This window comes from Pseudophryne corroboree, chromosome 6 (assembly GCF_028390025.1).
Source record: "Pseudophryne corroboree isolate aPseCor3 chromosome 6, aPseCor3.hap2, whole genome shotgun sequence".
Taxonomy (NCBI): domain Eukaryota; kingdom Metazoa; phylum Chordata; class Amphibia; order Anura; family Myobatrachidae; genus Pseudophryne; species Pseudophryne corroboree.
This window is the reverse complement of record NC_086449.1, coordinates 387,433,053-387,459,562: the sequence shown is the minus strand read 5'-3', so window position 1 is coordinate 387,459,562 and position 26,510 is coordinate 387,433,053. Positions and strand designations below refer to the sequence as shown.

The 26,510-nt window shown below is 45.2% G+C and overlaps 1 protein-coding gene across 1 annotated transcript in view; it reads right to left on the bottom strand.

The window, feature by feature from the left end:
• PODXL (podocalyxin like) overlaps positions 1-26,510 on the bottom strand; it is a 201,388-nt gene that overhangs the window by 53,183 nt on the left and 121,695 nt on the right. Inside the window, exons 2-4 of the mRNA XM_063926767.1 lie at positions 21,315-21,731; positions 19,998-20,260; positions 18,858-18,923 (exon numbers count right to left, since the gene is read on the bottom strand). Coding sequence (XP_063782837.1) covers positions 18,858-18,923; positions 19,998-20,260; positions 21,315-21,731 — 746 coding nt within the window. The remainder of the gene's footprint in view (positions 1-18,857; positions 18,924-19,997; positions 20,261-21,314; positions 21,732-26,510) is intronic.

Here is a 26,510-nt window from a genome sequence, read left to right as displayed (position 1 = left end):
TATTGCAATAAAAGATGTTTTACATATCACAGATGACCCCTCTGTCCCTGACACGAGGGTATGCATGTTTAAGGAAAAGAAACCTAAGGTAATCTTTCCCCCATCTCATGAGCTGAACGCGTTATTTGAAAAGGCTTGGGAAACTCCAGACAAGAAACTGCAGATTCCCAAGAGAATTCTTATGGCGTACCCTTTCCCTGCACAGGACAGGTTATGGTGGGAATCCTCGCCCAAGGTGGACAAGGCTTTAACGCGCTTGTCCAAAAAAGGTGGCGCTACCGTCTCCAGATACGGCAACCCTCAAGGATCCTGCTGATCGCAGACAGGAAACTACCTTAAAATCAATTTATGCGCATACGGGTGCCTTGCTCAGACCGGCAATAGCGTCGGCTTGGGGTTGTAGCGCTGTAGCAGCTTGGGCAGATACCTTGTCATCTGACAGAGACGCTTCCAGAGACGTAGGTTCAAGAGCTAACGCCATGGCGATTTCTGCTAGGCGAGCCCTGTGGACCCGTCAATGGACGGGTGATGCCGACTCAAAGAGACATATGGAAGTTTTGCCTTACAAGGGTGAGGTTTTAGTTGGGGAAGGTCTCGCGGACCTGGTTTCCATAGCTACCGCGGGTAAATCTACTTTTTTACCTTATGTTCCCCCACAGCAAAAGAAAACACCGCAATATCAGATGCAGTCATTTCGGTCGCATAAGTCCAGAAGAGGTCGGGGCTCTTCCTTCCTCGCCAGAGGTAAGGGTAGAGGGAAAAGAATGCCTGCTACAGCTAGTTCCCAGGAGCAGAAGTCCTCCCCGGCTTCTACTAAATCCACCGCATGACGCTGGGGCTCCACTGAGGGAGTCCGCGCCGGTGGGGGCACGTCTTCGACTCTTCAGCCAGGTCTGGGTTCAGTCAGCCGTGGATCCTTGGGCAATGGAAATTGTATCCCAAGGCTACAAGCTGGAATTCGAAGACGTGCCTCCTCGCCGATTTTTCATACCGGCTCTACCAGCTTCTCCCCCAGAAAGGGTGATAGTTTTAGCTGCAATTCAAAAACTTTGTCAACAACAAGTGATTGTCAAGGTGCCCCTAGTTCAACAGGGGAAGGGGTACAATTCAACCCTGTTTGTGGTCCCGAAACCGGATGGCTCGGTCAGACCCATTCTAAATCTAAAATCCCTAAACCTGTACTTGAAAAAGTTCAAATTCAAGATGGAATCGCTCCGGGCAGTTATCTCCAGCCTGGAGGGGGGGGGGGGATTTTATGGTGTCACTAGACATAAAGGATGCATACCTTCATGTCCCCATATATCCCCCTCATCAGGCATACCTGAGATTCGCTGTAGAGGACTGTCATTACCAGTTTCAGACGTTGCCGTTTGGGCTTTCCACGGCCCCGAGGATTTTCACCAAGGTAATGGCGGAAATGATGGTGCTCCTGTGCAGGCAGGGAGTCACAATTATCCCATACTTGGACGATCTGATAAAAGCGAGATCGAGAAATCAATTGCAGAAAAGCGTGTCACTCTCCCTGAGAGTGCTGCAGCAGCATGGCTGGATTCTAAATCTACCAAAGTCACAGTTGATTCCAACGACTCGGCTATCTTTCTTAGGCATGATTCTGGACACGGAACAAAAGAGGGTTTTTCTCCCGATGGAAAAAGCCCAGGAACTCCAGAACATAGTCAGAGACCTGTTAAAACCGAAAAAAGTGTCAGTCCATCAATGCACTCGAGTACTGGGAAAAATAGTGGCGACCTACGAGGGCATCCCCTTCGGCAGGTTTCGTGCGAGGACGTTTCAGTGGGACCTTCTGGACAAGTGGTCAGGGTCCCATCTGCAGATACATCAGAAAATAAGCCTGTCCCCCAGGGCCAGGGTGTCTCTCCTGTGGTGGCTGCAGGGTGCTCACCTTCTCGAAGGTCGCAGGTTCGGCATTTAAGACTGGGTTCTGGTGACCACGGATGCGAGCCTCCGAGGATGGGGAGCAGTCACACAAGAAATAAATTTTCAGGGACTATGGTCAAGCCAGGAGGCTTGTCTACACATCAACGTACTGGAATTGAGGGCCATATACAACGGCCTACGACAAGCGGAGAATCTTCTTCGCGACCTACCGGTTCTGATTCAATCAGACAACGTCACAGCTGTGGCTCATGTAAACCGCCAAGGCGGGACAAGGAGCAGAGTGGCAATGGCGGAAGCCACCAGGATTCTTCGCTGGGCGGAAAATCACGCAAGCGCTCTGTCAGCAGTCTTCACTCCGGGAGTGGACAACTGGGAAGCAGACTTCCTCAGCAGACACGATCTCCATCCAGGAGAGTGGGGACTTCATCAAGAAGTTTTTGCAGAGATAACAAGTCAGTGGGGACTTCCACAAATAGACATGATGGCGTCACGCCTCAACAAGAAGCTTCGGAGGTATTGTGCCAGGTCAAGGGACCCTCAGGCAGTAGCGGTGACACCATGGGTGTTTCAGTTGGTCTATGTGTTCCCTCCCCTTCCGCTCATCTCAAAAATACTGAGAATCATAAGACGAAAAGGAGTGCAGACAATACTCATTGTTCCGGATTGGCCTCGAAGGGCCTGGTATTCAGATCTTCAGGAAATGCTCACAGAAGATCCGTGGCCTCTTCCTCTCAGGGAAGACCAATTGCAGCAGGGGCCCTGCGTGTTCCAAGACTTACCGCGGTTACGTTTGACGGCATGGCGGTTGAACACCAAGTCCTAGCGGGTAAAGGTATTCCGGAGGAAGTCATCCCTACTCTGATTAAGGCTAGGAAGGAGGTGACGGCGAAACATTATCACCGCATCTGGAGGAAGTATGTATCTTGGTGTGAAGCCAAGAATGCTCCTACGGAAGATTTCCATCTGGGCCATTTTCTCCACTTTCTACAGACAGGAGTGGATATGGGCCTTAAGTTAGGCTCCATTAAGGTACAGATTTCGGCCCTATCAATTTTCTTTCAGAAGGAATTGGCTTCTCTCCCAGAAGTCCAGACTTTTGTAAAGGGAGTGCTGCACGTCCAACCTCCTTTTGTGCCCCCAGTGGCGCCATGGGACCTTAACGTGGTGTTACAGTTCCTAAAATCTCACTGGTTTGAGCCTATTCAAACGATGGATTTAAAATTTCTCACTTGGAAGGTGGTCATGTTGTTGGCCTTGGCATCTGCATGGCGGGTGTCCGAATTGGCGGCTTTGTCTCACAAGAGCCCCTATCTGATTTTCCATGTGGATAGAGCAGAATTAAGGACTCGTCCTCAATTTTTGCCTAAGGTGGTTTCATCTTTTCATATGAACTAACCTATCGTGGTGCCTGTGGCTACGGGTGACTTGGAGGATTCCAAGTCCCTTGATGATGTAGTCAGGGCCTTAAAGATTTATGTAGCCAGGACGGCTCGGGTAAGGAAAACAGAGGCACTGTTTGTCCTGTATGCAGCCAACAAGCGCTCCTTCTTCTAAACAGACTATTGCTCACTGGATCTGTAACACGATTCAGCAGGCTCATTCTACGGCTGAATTGCCGTTACCAAATTCGGTAAAGGGCCATTCCACTAGGAAGGTGGGCTCTTCTTGGGTGGCTGCCCGAGTCGTCTCGGCATTACAGCTTTGCAGAGCGGCGACTTGGTCGGGTTCAAACACTAAATTCTACAAGTTTGATACCCTGGCTGAGGAGGACCTTATGTTTGCTCAATCAGTGCTGCAGAGTCATCCGCACTCTCCCGCCCGGTCTGGAGCTTTGGTATAATCCCCATGGTCCTTACGGAGTCCCCAGCATCCTCTAGGACGTAAGAGAAAATAAGATTTGAAACCTACCGGTAAATCTTTTTCTCCTAGTCCGTAGAGTATGCTGGGCGCCCGTCCCAGTGCGGACAAAATTCTGCAAGACTTGTATATAGTTATTGCTTACATAAGGGTTATGTTACAGTTTTGATCAGTCTCGGGCTGATGCTGTTTTGTTTCATACTGTTAACTGGTTCGCATGTTCCGAGTTGTACAATGTGGATGGTGTGGGCTGGTATGTATCTTGCCCTTAGATTAACAAAAATCCTTTCCTCGTACTGTCCGTCTCCTCTGGGCACAGTTCTCTAACTGAGGTCTGGAGGAGGGGGATAGAGGGAGGAGCCAGTGCACACCCATCTAAAGTCTTTAGAGTGCCCATGTCTCCTGCGGAGCCTGTCTATACTCCATGTCCTTTACAGAGTCCCCAGCATCCTCTACGGACTAGGAGAAAAAGATTTACCGGTAGGTTTAAAATCTTATTTTCTCCTACATACTTGAAATGTATCTGTAATTGATCATGTGCTCATATTGCTTATTATACTAATGTATAACATGTGACTGACTGCTAGTGTGATTGCTGACTATACTATAATTCTGTCAGTTTTTTTCTATCTGTTCCGATCCTCAATGCTGGTGTGAAGCAGGGTAGGGTCGGATTGTATGTCACTTTAACAAGTATTAAAGTGATTACAGTCACAAATTGTGTGGTACACTGTGTGTTGATTATTTATCATGTCTAAGAGCGGCAAAGGTGAGGAAGATACTCACAGCAACATCAACAGTCATATCATGTTTGTCTCGCAAAGCTGGGTTAATCTCTCAGGATCTGGTTCAGGATGGTTTGTGTGCAAACTGTTTTAGCTTTCACCAAGAGTGGTATTCATGTGACCGGCGGTCTGCTGACCGACAGTCACATGACCTCCTCCACCATCCCGCCGGCTCAGTATCCCGATGGTCGGCATGCCGACCAACAGGGACTATTTCCACTCGTGGGTGTCCACGACACCCATAGAGTGGGAATAGAACCAGTGGCGACCGCAGGTCGCCACCGAGCCCGCAAGGGGCTTGCTGCACTCGCCCGTCCCCGGCGGGATCCCGGCGTCGGTATGCTGCCGGGATCCAGGCGTCGGTAAGCTGACCGGCGGTCAGGAGACCGCCGGTCAGCCATACTACACCCTTCACCAAGGTCTCTTGAAAAGTACAAGGCATATACAGGTGCAAGTTGATTCCCCTTGGGCTATGTTTACACAAACACTATCCAGTATAACTGAGCGGATAATTCCAACTTCTGTACCAGGAATAGGTTACACGATTAACCTTTACATGCAGCTTCCCACCTGCGGTTTGTCACAGCAGCAGCCTCTCAAAAGAAACAGGCTGAAAAGCCAGTGGTAAGTAAATCTACATCTTCACAGTCTACACATGTTTCACATGAGGATTCATCGGAGGATGAAGGCTCATTAAGCTCTGGTTCTGCATACGAAGAGGAGGTTAATTAAGGCAATGAAAGCCATTCTATCCTTAGAAGAAACAGCAGAGCCTGTGTTAAAATCCAGGGCACCTGTGTTTAAACGTCCCAAAACAGTTTAGACTGAGTTTCCTGGGTCAGATCAGCTGATGGAAATCATGGAAAAGGCTTGGGCTACGCCCAGTAAGAAGTTTAGAATTCCTAGGAAATGGAATTCCAATTATCTTCTTCCAGCTGGGGACTTTTAAAGAGGGAGGTGGCCCCCAAAGTAGATATGCATGTTATTCAATTAGTGCGAAAATCTACATTACCTCTGCCTTCAACATCATCAAATGATGTCACGGATAGGAGAGTGGATGGTTTTTAAAAAAACATTTTTTCCCTGTCTGGAGCAGTCATAAGACCAGCCATGGTTTCAGCTTGGATGGCAAAAGCCATGGCTACCTGGGCTGATGCATTGGAAGGAGATCTTTCAATGGCATCTAGAGAGCAAAAAACCCATATGGCACATATAAAACAGGCTGCGATGTTCTTGGAAGAAGCAGCTTTGGATATGGGTACAGTTGCCTCCAGGGCATCAGCTTCAACAGTAGCCGCTCGCAGAGCAGTTTGGCTACGTACATGGAAAGCTGATTCAGAATCTAAAAAGGTTTTGGAGTCTTTACCTTTCTCTGGAGATATTCTTTTTGGTAAAGAATTAACAGATATTTTGGAGTCAGAAGCAGACTCCAAGAAAGTAAAGTTTCCTTCCACATATAATTTCAAACCTAAAGTTTCAGCTTTTGGCCCTTTTGGTCTCAAGGAAAAGCTAAAGGGAAAAGTGACGGCAAACAACCCCAATACAACAAGTCTGGTAAGACTAAAAAGCATTGGGCTACCAGAGGACCAGTTGGTAAAACAGAAAATAAGCCATCAGCCTGATGGTGCGGGCCTACACTTGGGGGATTCCAAGGTGGGGGCCTGACTTCTTCAGTTTTCTCAGATCCGGCAGCAGTCTACAACAGATGCCTGGGTGCAGGAAGTGGTATCTCTCGGTTATGCTTTTGCCTTCAAGAAACACCTTCCTCAAAGGTTTTTTTTGTACCAGCCCATCTCAGGTAGAGATGAAGGCCAGGGCTTTGCAAGAGGCAGTTCAGAAATTGCTTCAGTCAGGAGTAATTATTCCAGTTCCTCCTGCACAACAAGGACAGGGTTTTTACTCCAACCTGTTTCTAGTTCAGAAGCCAAAAGGGTCATTCCGGCCCATACTCAATCTCAAAGTGCTGAACAAGTACATTTGGCTACCTCGGTTTCATATGGAGACTTTACTTGCCATCATTTTGTCCATGGAGCCAGGGGATTATATGGTATCCCTGGATATCCAGGATGTTTACCTACATGTTCCTATACCTCGGTCACATCAGGGCTATCTCAGGTTTGCTATCCTCTAACAGCATTTATAGTACCAGGCCCTACTTTTTTAGTTAGCCACAGCCCCCAGAGTATTTACCGAAATTATGGTGGTAATGGCAGCTTATCTCCGCCAGCAGGGGATAAGAATTTTTCCATTCCTCGACGATCTTTTAATCCTGGCACAGTCTCAGGAATTGCTCCTGTGTCATCTGCACCAGACAATAACGTGTCTGCAGAAGCACGGGTGGCTCATAAATTGGGCGAAATCGTCTCTGGTTCCATCACAACAGATGACACACTTGGGGGCTGTACTGGATTCAAGCCTTCAAAGAGTAATTTTACCTCTGAACAAGATATCAAAAGTTCAGTCAAGGATTCAGGAGCTGCTATACAGTCAAAGGGTATCCATTCACGCAGTAATGCGTGTGATGGGATTGATGGTGTTAACATTCGACATGGTGGAGTATACTCGTTTCACTCGAGGCCTCTGCAGCATCTGATCCTTGCCAAATGGAATGGGTTTCATCAGATGATAAAAATGCAGACTATGGTCCTTACGGTGGAAGTAAGGAGGTCATTAGCCTGGTGGCTACAGACATCCCATCTGGACAAAGGGAGACCTTTTTGGATATCAGATTGGGAAATTCTGACAACAGATGCCAGTCTCCAGGGCTGGGGAGCAGTGTCAGGAAGGTTTTGTTTCCAGCGGCAATGGACCAAGGAAGAAGGTTGCCTGCCAATAAATATATTGGAACTTCGGGCCATATACATGGCACTGATTCAGGCAAAGGACTTCCTTCGGGGAAAACCAGTTCAGATCCGCTCGGACAATGCGACGACAGTAGTGTACCTCAACCATCAGGGAGGAACTTGCAGCCAAAAAGCTATGTAGGAGGTAAGTCGCACACTAAAGTGGGCAGAACTTCATCATCCAGCCTTGTCCGCAGTGTTCGTTCCGGGAGTCCTAAACTGGGAAGCGGATTTTCTCAGTCGACACGCCATTCAGGCAAGCGAATGGGCTCTACACCCGGAGGTCTTCCAGACCCTAGTCGATAAGCGGGGGTTGCCAGAGATAGATCTCATGGCGTCCCATCAGAACAACAAAGTTCTCGCACACGGGTCAAGAACAAAGGATCCCAGAGCAATCTTTGTGGATGCCCTGTCGGTGAGATGGGACTTTCATCTGGCCTATGTGTTTCCTCCAATCACCTTATTACCCAGGGTGGTGAGAAAGATAAAGCAAGGAAGGGGTGCCATGATACCAATAGCTCCGGCTTGGCACAGAAGACATTGGTACACAGATCTGCAGAGGATGTCGATGGATGCTCCATTCCTGCTCCCTCAACTTCCAGATCTACTGATGCAGGGTCCTTGTTATCACAGACATCTGGATCGACTGTCTTTGATGGCGTGGCTCTTGAGACCTCTATCCTGAAGTCAAGAGGATTCTCACAACAGGTAATTCAATCAATGCTCACAGCAAGGAAACCTTCTTCAGCTCGAATTTATCACCGAATATGGGGGTCATTCCGAGTTGTTCGCTCGCAAGCTGTTTTTAGCAGCTTTACACACGCTAAGCCGCCGCCTACTGGGAGTGAATCTTAGCATCTTAAAATTGCGAACGAAAGATTCTCAAAATTGCGATTACACACCTCTTAGCAGTTTCTGAGTAGCTTCAAACTTACTCGGCATCTGCGATCAGTTCAGTGCTTGTCGTTCCTGGTTTGACGTCACAAACACACCCAGCGTTCGCCCAGACACTCCTCCGTTTCTCCAGCCACTCCCGCGTTTTTCCCAGAAACGGTAGCGTTTTTTCACACACACCCATAAAACGGCCAGTTTCCGCCCAGAAACACCCACTTCCTGTCAATCACATTACGATCACCAGAACGATGAAAAAACCGTGAGTAAAATTCCTAACTGCATAGCAAATTTACTTGGCGCAGTCGCAGTGCGAACATTGCGCATGCGCACTAAGCGGAAAATCGCTGCGATGCGAAGAAATTTACCGAGCGAACAACTCGGAATGACCACCTTGGCAAGCCTATATTCAGTGGTGCAGTGAAAGGAAATTTGACCCTAGGTCTTTCAGAGTTCCCAGGGTCTTAGCATTCCTTCAGGCAGGACTGGATAAAGGTTTAAGGGTGGCTTCCTTGAGAGTGCAAGTGTCAGCATTGACTGTATGGTTCCAAAAGAAAATTGCCAACCTGCAGGATGTGCGCACTTTTTTCCAGGGAATGCAGCGCATTCAACCTTCTTTTGTTCCTCCTACAGTGCCTTGGGACTTAAATTTAGTCCTAAAGGCCCTTCAAGTTGCCCCATTTGAACCACTTAATAGAGTGGATCTTAAATGGTTGACAGCAAAAGTTCTCTTTCTACTGGCTATGGCATCAGCTAGAAGAGTGTCAGATTTAAGGGCATTGTTATGTTATCCTCCATTTCTGATTTTTTATCCAGATAGAGCGGTTCTCAGAACTAAATCTGGGTATCTTCCTAAGGTGGTGTCTAAATTTCACCTTAACGAAGAAATTGTAGTCCCGGCTTTCCAGGAACCGGGCCTTTTTGCGGGAAATGCATCGCTGGACATGGTCCATGCCTTAAGGATCTATGTGGGTCATACCAGTACCATCAGAAAGACAGATTCTCTCTTCGTTCTCTATGGCTTCATGAGAGGATGGCCTGCTGATAAGCAGACACTGGCGAGGTGTCTTCGGATGACTATTTCAGAAGCATATTCTCAAGCTGATCTCACTGTTCCGGCTAATGTCTCTGCTCACTCTACTCATAAGGTAGGTCCATCATGGGCAGCACAACGTGGTGCTTCAGCAGAACAGATATGTAAGGCAGCCACATGGTCTTCCATTAACACGTTCATTAGACATTATGCCATGGATACCTTTGCCTCTCAGGACACTGAATTCGGGTAAAGGATTCTCCTGTCCAATCAGGAGCGTCCCCACCACTAAATTGCTTCGGGAAATCCCAATGTTATCCTTTGGATAATCTGTGGACCCTGCCGGATAAATATACGTTATGATAAGAACTTACCGTTAATAACGGTATGTCTCCTAAGTCCACAGGGATCCCACCCTGATGCACCTGATTTGAGGATCCTTTTATTCACTAACCTTTTCCTTCTTGTACGGAAGGGTGTGCATGTGTGTTCTTCTTGCCTGATTAGGGCCATCTATGATGCTCCTGCCTTGAGCTTTGGGAAAACAACTGATTTGCCTGAGCCAGGAGGCGGGGATACTGTATATGGACGGGCCCGTTGCATGCTGGGAGGCCGAAAAGCTTTGAGCGGTGGTGCAAATCCGCTGTCGCTTCATCATATCCCAATGTTATCCTGTGGAACCTGCGGACTTAGGAGAAATACCGTTATCAACGGTAAGTTCTTACCTTTACGTATATTTTGTCCTGAAGACGGAGAGGAGGTCCCCGAAACGTTGACAGCACCAATACTTTTGCTGTGTTCAAAAGCCTGTGAGTGCTGCCTTGTTTGTTAGATATATATATATAACAAACGAGATTTATGGTAAGAACTTACCGCTGTTAAATCTTTCTGCGGGGTACATTGGGCTCCACAGGGAATAACATTGGGGTGTAGAGTGGGATCTTGATCCGAGGCACCAACAGGCTCAAAGCTTTGAATGTTCCCAGAATGCATAGCACCGCCTCCTTTATAACCCCGCTTCCGTGCACAGGAGCTCAGTTTTTGTTAACCAGTCCAATGCAGTAGGAGGCAAAAGAGACTACAACTGTTAATAGCCACATACACCACATTCTCACGACAGGCGAAAGTGTCAGCGGCTAATGCCATACCAACCCAAAAAAGCTAAGTGCGTCAGGGTTGGCGCCCTGTGGAGCCCAGTGTAGCTCGCAGAAGGAGATTTAACAACGGTAAGTTCTTACCATAAATCTCGTTTTCTGCTGCGGGGTACACTGGGTTCCACAGGGAATAACATTGGGGATGTCCTAAAGCAGTTCCTTATGGGAGGGGATGCACTGTAGCAGGCATAAGAACCCGGCGTCCAAAGGAAGCATCCTGGGAGGCGGAATTATCGAAGTCATAGAACCTTATGAACGTGTTCACTGAGGACCACGTAGCCGCCTTGCACAATTGTTTAAGGGTCGCACCACAGCGGGCCGCCCAAGAAGGTCCAACCGACCGAGTAGAATGGGCCTTAACGGTAGCAGGAACGGGAAGGCCAGCCTGCACATACGCATGTGCAATCACCATTCTAATCCATCTGGCCAGGGTCTGCTTGTGAGCAGGCCAGCCATGTTTGTGAAAACCAAACAGAACAAAGAGAGAATCCGACTTCCTGATGGAGGCAGTTCTCTTCACGTAGATATGGAGAGCCCATACCACATCCAAAGACCTCTCTTTGGAAGACAAATCAGGAGAGGCAAAGGCCGGAACCACGATCTCCTGATTAAGGTGGAAAGAAGAAACCACCTTCGGTAAATACCCGGAACGTGTTCGAAGAACCGCCCGATCACGGTGAAAAATCAGATAAGGTGACCTACAAGACAAGGCACCCAAATCCGACACCCGTCTAGCAGAAGCAATAGCCAGCAGAAACAATACCTTAAGAGAGAGCCACTTAAGGTCTGCAGATTCAAGAGGGTCAAACGGAGACCCTTGCAACGCCTCCAGAACCACCGACAGGTCCCAAGAAGCCATAGGCGGGACATAAGGAGGTTGAATCCACAACACACCCTGAGTGAACGTATGCACATCAGGTAAAGTCGCAATCTTTCTCTGGAACCAAACCGACAAGGCAGAAATATGAACCTTGATGGAGGCCAGACGAAGGCCCAAGTCCAGGCCCTGTTGTAGAAAGGCCAAAAGTTTGGCCGCACTAAACTTGTAAGCGTCATAATAGTTAGATGCACACCAAGCAAAGTAAGAGTTCCAGACCCTATGGTAAATCCGAGCAGAAGCCGGTTTCCGGGCCTTCAACATGGATTGAATGACCGCATCAGAAAATCCTTTGGCCCTCAAGACGGAAGCTTCAAGAGCCACGCCGTTAAAGCCAACCGGGTTAAATCCTGATATACACAGGGGCCGTGAACGAGGAGATCTGGGTGCTGTGGAAGTAGAAGGGGACGCTCTATCGAGAGACCCTGAAGGTCTGAGAACCAATGCCGTCTGGGACACGCGGGAGCGATCAGAAGCAGGATTCCTTCTTCTTGCTTGAACTTCCTTATATCTCTGGGCAGGAGTGACACGTATGTCAGCTGAAAGTTCCATGGAATTGCCAGTGCGTCCACGAACGCTGCTTGAGGATCCCTTGTCCTTGCTCCGAAGACCGGAACCTTGTGATTGTGTCGAGACGCCATCAGGTCTACATCTGGAAGGCCCCACCTGTCCACGAGGAGTTGAAACACTTCTGAATGGAGGCTCCACTCTCCGGCGTGTACGTTCTGACGACTGAGAAAGTCCGCTTCCCAGTTTAGTACTTCGAGTGCAGCCTTGATGATTGATGTATGCCACCATAGTGGCGTTGTCCGACTGTACTTGAACAGGTCTGTTCTGTATTAAATGCTGGGCCAAGTTCAGTGAGTTAAACACCGCCCGCAATTCCAGAATGTTTATCGGGAGGAGAGACTCCTCCTTGGTCCACCGACCCTGAAGGGAGTGTTGCTCCAACACCGCGCCCCAACCTCTCAGACTGGCATCCGTCGTCAGAAGGACCCAGTTGGAGATCCAGAAGGGACGACCCCTGCTCAATCATTAGTCCTGAAGCCACCAGCTCAGTCACAGACGGACCTCCGGAGACCAGGAGATCATGTGAGACCTGATCCGGTGAGGCAGGCCGTCCCATTTGGCAAGAATCAGCTTCTGCAGAGGGCGGGAATGGAATTGAGCGTACTCCACCATGTCGAAAGCTGACACCATAAGACCTAGCACTTGCATTACCGAATGTATCGACACTTGCGGACAAGATAGGAAGCAACGAATCCTGTCCTGAAGCTTCAGGACTTTCTACTGAGACAAGAACAACCGCTGGTTGTGCGTGTCCAACATTGCCCCCAGGTGTTCTGAGCAGGGACCAGGGAAGATTTCTTCCAGTTGATGAGCCACCCGTGGGCTTGTAGAAACCGGATAGTCAGATCCAGATGGCGTAGGAGAATTTCTGGGGAATTTGCCAGGATCAACAAGTTGTCCAGATACGGTAGGATCCTGACCCCTTGACAGCGGAGTACAGCCGTCATTACCGCCATGACCTTGGTGAAGACTCGCAGGGCCATGGTCAATCCAAAAGGTAACGCGCGAAATTGGTAATGGAGGTTGCCAACCGCAAACCTCAGGTACTGCTGATGTGACACTGCAATCGGAATAAGCAGGTAAGCATCCTGTATGTCCAGGGAGACCATATAGGGGGTCATTCTCAGTTGATCGCTCGCTAGCTAGTTTTAGCAGCCATGCAAATGCTATGCCGCGTGCGATGCATGTGCAGCCGAGCTCTGCAAAAACAGTTTGTGCAGTTTCAGAGTAGCTCTGAACCTACTCAGCACTTGAGATCACTTCAGCCTATTCGTGTCCGGATTTGACCATCAAACACCTGCCCAGCGAACGCCCAGCCACGTCTGCGTTATTTCAGACACGCCTGCGTTTTTGCAAACACTCCCTGAAAACGGTCAGTTGACACCCAGAAACCCCCCTTCCTGTCAATCTTCTTGCGGCCGCCAGTGCAAGGGAAAACTTCGCTAGAACCTGAGCACAACCACAAAGAGCTTTGTACCCGTACGTCGAGGGATTAGTGGTAACTATGGTGGCCAATCCCGGGATCGGTGGGATCCCGGGATTTAGGGCCAAAAATGGCCGGGATTCAATCCCGGGGATTGAGGGATCAGCGTTGAGCATCCACAGGACGCTCAGACGCTGCCCGGCTTCCTTGTTCCGGTTCCCCAGCGCTGCGTGAGAGGTCAAGTTGCGCCGTCAGAAGTTGTTCCCCACCCGCCCGCCCCCGGAATATGGCGAGTTATGTGTGCGGGGCGGGGTGGGGCGAGGGGGCGGCCACATAGCTAAAAGCCAATCCCGGGTATCCGGGATTGGACATTTTTCAATCCCGATACCCGGGATTGAAAAAAATGGCCCAGGATTGGCATCCCTAGTGGTAACCTATCAGCAAAAGAGCCAAGAAATTGCATTTTGTCCTGCGTAAGAGAGGAGTTTATTCATGATGTAGTGAAAAGTGTGGAGAAGTGAGCCAGTGGAGAAGTTGCCCATGTCAACCAATCAGCATTGAAATAACATTTATAATTTGCATACTATACAATTGTACGGAGCAGCTGATTGGTTGCCATGTGCAACTTCACCACAGGTTCACTTCTCCACTCTTTTCACTACTGAATAGACCCCAGAATCTCTGCCAGCATTTCATAACTGACTCCATTTAATAGATACTCTGGGCCAAGTGTAGTAGTCTGCAGGTTGCGGAGTTGTGCGTATTTCATGAGATTTAAAGTTAAAACATTTTTGAATGGAAGACCAATTTTGTAAAAAAAAAATGTAATAGCTTTAGTTCTCGCAGCTAAATTGCAGAAATATATGCCCTACATTCTATACTAGAAAATACATGTATTCTTGCAATACCCAGCAGATGGCAGTGTAATCATGTACATCAGTGGTTTCCAAACTTTTTTGAATCACGGCACCCTGTAGTATCAGAATTATTTCCACGGTGCCCCTAGGCCACAAGTTTCTTATTAAGAAATGTAGAAATAAATATTAAATTAAATAAATTGTGTTTATAGGTCATCTTTAGGTTCCATTGTGTGGTGAGGGACAAGATTTACTTCTGTTTGTCCATGTATTTTATGATTGGCAGCCACCAGCACTGGCTGACCATAAATAGTTTGAATTGGTCCTGGAGCACCAACCCAAGGCACTCCTGCAAGTGTCCCGAAGCTCCCCAGGGTGCCACGGCACACAGTTTGAGATTCACTGATGTACATGAATTGAATCGATTACCTGGAATGCTTGGAACTTTTTTCTGTAATCTGGATGGCCTTTTTTTTTTATAATCTATTTTAAATCTATTAAATCTCACTTACATATTACCTTTTTGGATGTAATTGTTTATCAAAGTGCCTCATGTTTTAGAAGGAAACAAATGGTGACCGAGGCTGTGTTTCAAAATAGGCAATAATTTCCTTTTTTTCTTTCTTTCTGGACAACCAGATTCCAAAGGAAAAAATCCATATAATTTTTAACGGGATGTATTTATGTAACCGGCGGTCCCCAACACCTCCACCTACATCCCGACGGTCGGCATGCCGACCAACAGGGACTATTACCACTCGTGGGTGTCCACCAAGCCAACAAGGGGCTTGATGCGCTTGCCCCACCACCTCCCCACCGCCAGCATACTGTGCCCGGGATCCCGGCCGCCGGTAAATCGATTCACATCCATTTTCAAAATGGATTGAAGGTCCCCTTTGGGCAGTTCTTTAACAATTAAACATTTCTATATCCTATAGTTGATAAATACAGTACTGTTGGACATTCTACTGTCTGATGTGACTTGCGTATTTATAATAGGTGCAGTTTGTGCAGTACACACGGGCCCCCACTGCACACCCTGCACCCATTTTTTTCAATCCTTACCCTCCAGAGTCCCGCATTGGCAGCACTGCAGAAATCGCCAGGAAAATGGCGTGGCTGCCATTTTCCTGGCGTTTAGTGCATGAGCAGTAAGAAAATCACTAGGAAAATGGCTGTGCATGCGCACTAGACTCTTGGACAGCACTAGCGTCCTGTACTGACCCTAGTGTCCAGAGTCTACACCGCTGTTGGCTAGTTAGGAGGGGGCCCAGATGGAGTCTGCACACAGGTACCTCCTCTTTTGATGTTCCCCTGCCCAGGGCTGTCTTAACAGCAGTGTAGACCCCTGGGCAACACAATGCACTGGGGCCTCTACACATCCTCCAGCAGTAGGGGTGGAGAGTGTGATCAGTGGCAGCTTTGATGTCCCGCGAGCGGTAGGGGTTGTTTTATCTTCCGCTCAGCATGTAGGACATGGAGCAATAATTACTTCTTTACTGCACAGATGGTGGGAGATGGGGTGGGAGGGAGAACACTTGGGCTGAATGAAGGGGCCCCGGTACATGGCTTCCAGGGTAGTAAGGGGTGCTTAATACGCAGGGGAGAGGTGGATAGTGGAGTGGGCTTAATATGCATCATTTTCCGGATGGAGGGCAGCTTGCTTGACTGCAGATATCTCCAGTTCCTGGAAATAGATTTTCTTAGCTGAACCTGTATGTTTTCGGGTGAAAAGGATGTTTTTTCTGGGTGAAAAAACAACGAAGAAACATCAGGAAAAATCACACAAAGCTTCTTCGGCAGTAACTGAATACCCACCCTAAGTCAAACAGAACCGAGATATCTGGCTGGGAATTAACAGCTTGGATGGGGACCACTGCTTTGAAGTTTGATATCTACGGTTCTCCCGGGCCGATTTTCAAAAATCTGGTACCCCTGGGAAAAGGGGACCCTCAGCTATCAGCCTAGGGCCCTTATACTCCTGGTGCCCTTGCTCAACTGGCCATTGAGCCCATACGAAAAGACAGCCCTGCCGCTATGACAGTATTGAAGACTTCAAGCAGTTTATTAGTTCAGCCACGATATTTTTACAGCCTGTATTTTATTTTGATCAAGTTCCTGTCAGCGATTATGTGAAAATGCTACAGTAACTCAGGTCTGCACTAACAGATCCAGGTATATATATATATATATATATATATATATATATATATAACACTCACTTCTCCAGCGATGCAGAAAAAGTAGACAAGCCAGCACTCACGTGTAGATGAAAGAAAAGCAGGATTTATTCCTTAACCAAATGGCATGGTGAAGTACGGCAAATACAGCAAACACAGCTGTGTTTGCTGTATTTGCTGTACTTCACCATGCCGTTTGGTTAAGAAATAAATTCTGCTTTTCTTTCATCTACACGTGAGTGCTGGCTTGTCTACTTTTTCGGCATCGCTGGAGAAGTGAGTGTTTTATATTTATTGCTGCCTTGCACCACCATTTTTTGCTTTATATACATAGGCATTGAGTGCTGTCGTGATAACATATATATATATATATACCATACTAAGCCTTAGGTCAACTGTCTTATTTAGTATTATCCCTGTTTTAGCATTTTTAGAGTATATTTCTATAGTATAAATATAATCCAAAGGATTATATTTTTGACAGTAATCTGAGTGAACATTTGTGATGCATGCTTTTTTTTTCTTTGGCTATTTTTTTCTACAAATTGCAAAATATATAATTGGAGGCAAATTTACTAAAGTATAGACTTACAATAGGTGGCGGTGTTACCCATAGTAACCAATAACATTATAGATATATTATATCTGTTCATACTAGAAAATGATAGCTAGCACAGGGATAAACTTCCAACCAATCACCACCTAACTGCCATGTAACAGGCTGTGTTTGAAAAATGACAGCAGCTGATTGGTTGGTATTTTATTACCGTGATATTTATCACTCTCCAAGGTTTGATAAGTCTTGGCAGAGCCGGCCCAAGGCACAGGCAAACTTGACAAATGCCTAGGGCACTTGGTATGCCTAGGGGCACAAGCAACTTCTGCTGATTAAAATTATATGAGGCATGCCTATAATCTGTGTATGACTGCGGCTGTATCTGCATACGAAATGCTACGTTACAGTGCATTCCTGGAAATCACTGTAACGTAGCATTTAGTATGCATATACAGTCACAGTCGCGCACAGAATATAGACGTGTTGCATATCATTTTAATCATATTGCATAGTAATGCAAATAAGATGCATTTTCATCAAAAATGGCGCCCGACGTTAGCAGAGCTGCCAGCTGACTCACGCCAGGCATCTCCTGTTGCATGGTGTATTGAGGAATACACATCTGTATCCAAGCAGAGGCAGAGGTCACAGTGTTAGCGGCCATGTGAGTGCTGTTTGCGGGTGGGTTGGTTGTGCAGTAGTGTTCAGCATATGTGTAAGGGGCATTATGTGTGTCATGTGTATAAATGCATTAATAAAGTGCGGCATATGCGTAAGGGGCATTATGTGTATCATGTGTATAAATTAATTAATAATGTGTGGCAAATGTGTAAGGGGCACTATGTGTGTCATTATGTGTATAAGGGCATTAATAATGCGTGGCATATGTGTAAGGGACATTATGTGTATAAGGGTATTAATTAAGGTTGGCATAATATCTAAGGTGCATTATGTTTATAAGGACATTAATAATCTGTGTCATATGTGTAAGGGGCATTACTGTGTGGTATTATGTATATAAATGCATTACTAATGTGTGGCATTATGTGTATAAGGTGCTCTACTGTGTGCCGTAATGTATAGAAAGGGCACTACTGTGTGGTCTAATGTGAATAAAGAGCAATATGGTGTGGTGTAATGTGAATAAGGGGCAATGCAGTGTGATGTAATGTGAATAAGGGGCACTACTGTAAAGAGTAACGTATATAAGGTAAAGTGATACTACTGTGTGATGTAACGTGAATTAGGGACACTATCACAAGATAAAATATGAATAAAGTTGCACTACTGTGTTGCATAATTTAAATTTGTGTGGCCATGCCCCTTCCCAGCAAAAACACACCCCTTTTTGGGCTGTGCGCCAAATGTGCGCACTGTTCCTATTTAAAATATAGGGTGTGAAATGAGGACTGCTATGGGTGAGGGGTGATAGTGCAAGGAAAGGGGTGGAACTAGCGGTGGTGCTAGGGGGCACCAACCAAAATCTTGCCTAGGGCATCATATTGGTTAGGACCAGCCCTGAATCTGGGTCTATATGTGCTACTAAGTGTAATTGAATCAGACCATCAGTATATACATTTGACAAGTCTACAAACGGTAGCTCATTCCATTCGTATACCCCACCAACTGTCCCACCTTTGGGACGGTCCCACCTGCGGGAATGGGGCGGTGGGAGGAGCACTCACACCACTGTACTGCATAGCAATGTTGTATAAAAAACTAGACCAACAGCAGTTTAGGAATAGCAAGCATCACTACCAAATCAGAGTGTACAAATAGTAAGGCAAGAACCAAAAGTAAAGGTAAAGGATCAACTATACTTTCAGATTTGCTTAAGTGTGACGTGTGTAAATTGCCTTTGCAAGACCCTCTGTCTTTAGTGGGAACAGATGTTTATGAAACTGTTCCCAGCATTTTCAGTATTGTACCTACACAAATTCTTGAGGACTTCATATGAATCTTCACAAATAATTCACCATTTTTCTTTTGGCATTTAACCTAGAGGGAAATTAAGGTTTTAGTACTGATTAGGTTAGGTCATTGATTTATTTGCATTTTATCGGAAACTTGTAGCTATTGCTCAACCTGGAGGGGCTCTTTTTGCGCTCGCCCCACTGCTGACATTCCGACGGTCGGGATCCCGGCGCCGGAATGCTGGACGCCGGGATCACGACCGCTGGTATCTCATAGTACACCCTGCTCAACCTGATATGGTTATGCTGTCAAGTACAGTAAGTCAAATATTCAACATGTTTATAGGACTAAGGGACAGATTTATGAAAGCTTGGAGAGAAATAAAGTTCCCACCAATCTGCTCCTAACTGCCAAGTTGCAAACTGTGTTTTTAAACATGTCAGGAGCTGATTGGTGGGTGCTGTATGTCTCTCCACTCTCGTTCTCTCGCTCTCTCTCTCTCTCTTTCCAAGCTGGTGGAGAGTGTCTAAGCTTCTAAACTTGACAAAGTTGCCTTTTTAAGTTTAGCTCTATATAATATACCCATAAGACATTTACAGCATACTTGCCTACTGTCCCAGAGCGTCTAGTAGGCTCCTAAATTTCAGGTGGCTTTCCCAAACGTCCAGAAGAGTAAGTCCCACGGAGGCCACCCGCCACCTTCCGGTGGCTGACCACTTCCCAAATGAAGTTGGTGGTCTGGCAGGCAATGAGGCAATTTGCATTGAGTCATCGTGGCCAGTAGCCTCACTTGCATAGTGGTCAATCCACCATTGATCGTGGCCCTGTCCCCGACTTTGCAATGCTGCTAATTGTGGCATTGTGTATCTGGGGTTGTAGTCACTACTACACAATCACATAGTCACGTGCCACCCACTTTTGCCATGCTTTCTGGAGGAGGCAGCCAGAATGATGGCAATTATGATATGCAGCATTCTATACACTTTAATAATATGAAGTATTTTGAATATCTATGTATTATAAATCCTGTGTATTTAACAAGGCTATGGAGAGTTAGAATTGTTCTTTTTTTTTTTTAAAGCATACACTTATTTAAATTCAGAAATGGACTATAATGAGAGCTACTGTATATATGGTGTTAGTGCATAATTTATTTACCGTAATGTTCTCTTTATAAGTGTGTTTTATATCCAAATCAAGTGATGTAGTCTCGGTTGAAGTTTCTGGAGGGGTCCATTTAGTGGTAGCAGCAACTGTTAAAGTCTTGACTGAAGCGATAGAAACCGGGATCACAGCACTTGGTGTAGCTCTGCCTGTAGTTATGCCTGTGCTGTTTCCAGCATCTGTTACGTTACTTTGCTGTGTCCTTGCAGCCTGAAGAGATGTTGTAGTTGGAGCACTATGATGTGGCTGTGATGGTGCTGTAAGAGTCCAGAAAACACGTACAATTGTTACACACAGGAGCATATCCAATTGGAGGCAAGATGTTAATTTTCCCCCGGGTGCAAGGTTTTACTTATTGAAGTAGCTGTGAGTAATTCAACTGCGATAATTTTAATAGGAATTAACAAGCAGCAGCTTCAGAACAGGTGCAAAAATCTCTATTTTAAGGTAAAAATGAAGGAACTTGGTTCAGAAACTCTGGGACACCCCCTGTAATGACTAATTAGGCAATTGGAAGATTTCAATTAGCTTAATTGGGCCAATAAATACATGCCATTATTGGAATGTAAAAAGTGGCCTCAAATTACCACAAAATCAGCATTTTCTTTTTTGTTATGCACCAGAAATGTAAGTATAGTATTTATATGAAAACAGTGCATTTTAGAATTTTTTTACACACATTTTTAAGTGCCCTCAAATTACCCCAAAATCAAGTTTGCTTTTTTTATAATTTTTTACTTTTTTTTTTTTTTTTTATGCACAAATCAGACATCTGAAGCAATTTATAAGCACAAAATATATTTTTTTTAGGGTACAGGCTGTTGCCCAAATGTTTTAAATTTCCCACGGTTGTTTGCCATAAAACATTTTGCAATGGAGCATGCATACCCGCGTTAAGGAAAAATCGTTCATGATAGCCACTTTAATTTTATCAGAAAAAAATTGCACACCTAGTTGGATATGCCCCATACACTACTACTTTGCAACCTTAAAGTATAGTTTATACTAAAATATGCAGCAAAGCTCTTTATTTCTATCACAACTGGTAACCTACATATTTGCAAATATTTCACTATGTTGAGTTTTATGTAGATTTACCATACCATACCTTTAAACTGTGACGCTCATGGATTATACAGGTTCTGTGGCTGATTAAAACCAGGTGAAATGTAGGCCTGAAGTCAGCCAGCCACAGAAACTGTGTAATTCATGAGCGCGCCACTTTAAAGGGATAGTATGGTAAGCCTAGTTTTATGTCCTTTTGAAATAAATCAATAGCACTTTATAACATTTGAATAGAAAAATGCATACCTACTGTACTGCGTGTGATGCCTATACCAGATGCACTTTCTGCTGGTTTAGTAGTAGAGTTCTCAGGGGCCGTTCCACTTGTTGTAGTTTCCTTGATAACATTTGGGGGATTTGTTGTTGACATGGCTCCAGAGGTGTCTGTCTTTCTTGGTGTTGCTGTTGGTGTCTGGTTTTGTGGTGTAGATGTGGTTACTCCAGGGCTTGTAACTTCCACTTTTGAGGAGCTTCCACTTGAGGGAACAGTTCCAGTAGAGGGCTTGGGATTTAGGGTGGTGCCTTTGCTTGTAGGAGCCACAGTTGTAATAGTAGAAGGATTCGTAGCTGGTTTAGTAGTAGCAGGTGGGGAAGTAGCAAGCATTTGAGTAGAAGCAATAGTAGCAGTAGGGGTCGTCATTTGTGTAGTAGAAGCATCATGTCCTGGAAATTAAAATTAAAATATAGTATTTTATGCATCTATATTATAATGGTACATTCTATATTGTGTATTTAACTTATCTGCCTTTGTGATTTATAGAAAATTATACATTTAAAACATGCCCCAATATATTTTGTAATGTAACATAACAGTGAGCTGAGGTCCCTATTCCGATTTGGGCTATTACATAAACCTTCTATCTTTTAAAAGTTGTGTTTTAAATGAAACTGTACTATCATACCTAAAGCCTCATGTGCATCTCTCATGTGCAATAAGGAACAAGAATTTATTTTGCGTGAAGATTGTAGTTTTGCTTAAAAAAGAAATAAATCCTAGAATCTACCCATAAATCAAAGATTGCTAGTAAGAGCTATTAGGGCTCACGTCAATCAACATGTAGCACATGTAACAGGTTTATCCTGATGCAATAAATCTGACAGTCATATTTCACTTATTGTGACTTCTCATTGTGCATTTTGAATCTTTTGTATTAAGTGAAACCTATAAATAGTAGGAGGGGAAGTGGGAATATTATACCAGGAAATGATGTGAACACGCCCCATTCAGACAGGCCAGCACACACATTTTATGCACAATGTTGGTGATGTTTCACATGGAAAAGGTACAAATAGCAAGAATGGGTCCACCAAGGAAAAGACAATAGGTGACTTGTAATGAAGTTTCTACTTTGTGGTAAATGAGCTTATCAAAACCAAAATAAAATCTGTGCTTTTCAGTGAAGACATATTAATTGTCAAATTGTTAAACTGCACAAATAATGGTTCAGCTATTGTAGAGGGAATGCAAAACTATGCTTTCTTTTTGGTGTATATGTGTGTATATATATATATATATATATATATATATATATATATATATATATAATGTCCATGTGATCCGGCTCTCCTTTAAAGTAGAATACCGCACTGGGTGCCCCCGTGATGAATCAATCATATACGCAGTGGACGCGGCACTCCTGGTGACTGAATCAATAACAGCTCTTGTATAGGCAGATGATGAAAGACAACGTTTCAATGACGTTTATTAAGTCATTTTCCTCAGGTCTAAAAGAACAATAAAACAGGTCTTACTTTATAAAGAGTGCATCACCCTGTGTTTGAATGGCTCGCGGTCAGCGGGACGCCGCCCGCCCCGTCCAGCGTGCCGGAAGTGACGTTGCGCTACGTCGCTTCCCCCGGCCGTGCTCCCCATCACCATAGTAACAGACAATAAACAACAGACATAGGCAGCTGTAGATAAACAAATGAGCAGGTCTAACTACAGGACAGAGTAATGATATTGGAACATACTCTGTATTACAATGTCAATATTATTCAACCTCAACGATACATAATGACCATAAATAGCAAGCCGCAACTACAGCAATACTGATAAATCTAACAGCATTGCATCAACTTACTTAGCGGTGGAACATAGTAAGCATGAAATACAACATAAAATACAGTAAATACCAGCAACAATACGGCAGTACTGGTAAAGCTAGCTGTCATAACCTGACTTGGCTCACATAAATCCCCAAGTCTACTGATATGCATAGGTCAACCTCTCATCTAACAATTACTATGCAAACCCCCTGAAAGGACTGCTTCTTGCATATACATTGTGCCGCCTCATCATTTTACAAAAAATTGTTGAAACCATGGGACTCATTTAAAACCCGTGGATGCACCGTATCTAAACGGTAAATCCACCATGCTTCCAACCTTAGGAGTTTGGCCCCTCGGTCCCCCCCCACGGATAGATGCTGGCACATGATCAATCATGCGATATCTGAGCGTTGTTAGTGGGTGGCGTTTAGAGGCGAAATGCCTGGCAACAGGCTGTTCACTAGTTCCCTTGCTATTTATGGTCATTATGTATTGTTGAGGTTGAATAATATTGACATTGTAATACAGAGTATGTTCCAATATCATTACTCTGCCCTGTAGTTAGACCTGCTCATTTGTTTATCTACAGCTGCCTATGTCTGTTGTTTATTGTCTGTTACTATGGTGATGGGGAGCACGGCCGGGGGAAGCGACGTAGCGCAACGTCACTTCCGGCACGCTGGACGGGGCGGACGGCATCCCGCTGACCGCGAGCCATTCAAACACAGGGTGATGCACTCTTTATAAGGTAAGACCTGTTTTATTGTTCTTTTAGACCTGAGGAAAATGACTTAATAAACGTCATTGAAACGTTGTCTTTTATCATCTGCCTATACAAGAGCTGTTATTGATTCAGTCACCAGGAGTGCCGCGTCCACTGCGTATATGATTGATTCATCACGGGGGCACCCGGTGCGGTATTCTACTCTAAAGGAGAGCCGGATCACAAGGACATTTTATTAGTAAGTTGCTGGAGTGGCATCTCCAACATATACTTGATCAAGGCTCCCTTTTATTTTTCATGATGCTACTACTCTGTTTCCTCTGCCAGTTTGCACAGTTATAATACAGCACCAGCACTTTTTCTATGCGCGTTTTGCACAATATTTTGGACACATTAGCACTTTTTCATTGGGCTGCTTGTATGTTAATCTGTTTGTGTATGTACCATTAACCGCGGTGTCTTATCAAAATGGCTGAACCGAGTATTGAACCAGGGGATTGTCGACAGCTCTCTAACTATGCTATTGGGGATCTTCATGGCTATTCTGAGGCCGAGGCTGAGGAGATCCTATATAGCGAAATAATGGAGGCTCAAGAGGAGGCTAATACACCTGATAGCTCCTATCGCGAACTGCTCCGATTACATCGCAAGGAGATAGATTACTACTATCATTGTATCTCGCTCTCCGATTATTATAGAGCCAAAAAGATACCGCGGGGTTTACGAGTGAGGAACTCACCCACTATTGGCCGCAATGATTTAGGCTTTTGTTAGAAGTGGGTGGGCATCCATAATAAATGCTCCATGGACTTAATGCTCTTAATCATAGAGCAATCCACTAAAGAGATGAATAATATAAAAGCAAAAAGAGTGGAGTATGAGATCATACACAAACCAATTTTGCAGGCTGACTGGTACCGATTGGTACGAAAAACTTAATGGGCAACTACAAATTTATAAGCGTGACCTCATCAAATTCAAGGCACAAAAACGGAGTAAGGTTGATGGCGATTATGACAACCATAACGTATATAAATGGACAGACTCGTCTACACGCTATGACCAAAAGAAACCGTTCTTCCGTCGCAGACGGTACAGACAGCACGACCTTGAAACATCCCATGAACATACTCCCACATTCAGTGAGTCTGACTCTACGAGTCAACCAGCAGCAGGGGTTCACCCTTTTGGGGTTACGACACGGACTTTGGTCCAAGACAAAAGAGATGCCGGCGTCCGTTCACAAGAAGGAGCAAACAATGGCAGAGGCAGAGTGGGGAGGCCCCCCAAGCATCAGAGACGCTAGTAGTGAATTTATCTGACTACGATCTATCTGCTGTAGAACGACAGGTGTTGTCCAGGGGCCTGTCGTTTGTTCCAGCACGGAAACAAGACCCGTTTGATTGGCAGATTGAAAAATATCGTTTACAGCGACAATTGAAATTAAAAGAACATTTCAACAAACAGTCTACCACTATGGAGCGTCCTGAAATACCAGTAAAATGGAAGAAGATACTACCTAAATCTAAATTTGAGCCCCAGTCTCATAATGCCTCTATTAAAACATTTACACGCCTTTTAACCTTTCGAAAGCAGAAAGTGAAGCCCTTCGCCATTTATCAGCACAAGAGAACCTTATTTTCCGCCCGGCGGATAAAGGGGGAGCGCTCGTGATTCAAAATCTACAGGACTATAAAACCGAAATAGAGCGCCAACTGCAAGATACGGACACATATTGTCGTCTCAGTAGGGATCCTACTGTTGAACTTAAAGATCAGCTTACCATGACCTTAGATAGGGCAGTTAGTGAAGGAAACATTCCAAGTGCTCTACGTGATGCGCTTATACCTGCGCACCCGGTTATGCCGGTATTTTATACAACACCCAAAATTCATAAATCCCTCCATAATCCACCTGGGCGCCCCATTATATCCGCCAGAGCATCACTATTCCAACCAGTAGCCTTATTCTTAGATTCTATCATGCAACCATGTATACAGGTCCACCCCAGCTTACTACTAGACACCACCACACTGTTATATAAATTTCAGCAGTTACCTATGTTTGAGACAGATGTATTGTTATGCAGCATAGATGTGCAAAATCTTTACACAGTTATCCCACATGAAATGGGGTTGGCTTCTGTTGAACGCTATTTAATGCATCATACAGAGTACCAGGGCCCTGACCTTCAGTTATGCATGCAATTGCTACAGATGACCTTACAAAAAAAAAATATTCTGTACGATGGGCGCATATACTTACAGCAGAAGGGGTGTGCCATGGGGTCCTCTGTGGCTCCTTCATATTCTAACATCTTTATGTTTGACATCGAGCAGCAAATATTTTTTGAAGATCCGGATGTAGCTGCTAGTATATTGTTTTACTGCCGCTACATCGAAGACCTTTTACTGATTTGGCAGGGCTCACAGACTCAACTTGAAACCATTATTCTAGGGCATAACACCAAACAACATCCAATTAAATTGACATATACAATTAGTGATCAATCTATTAATTATTTAGATGTCCAAATTTCAATTCAGCAGGGCCGCATAGCAACCTCTCTTTTTTGCAAACCCACTGATAAGAATAATGTCTTACATTATAGTAGTTTCCATCCGCAACCCCTTAAACGGGGTTTGCCGTTTTCTCAGCTTTTGCGCATC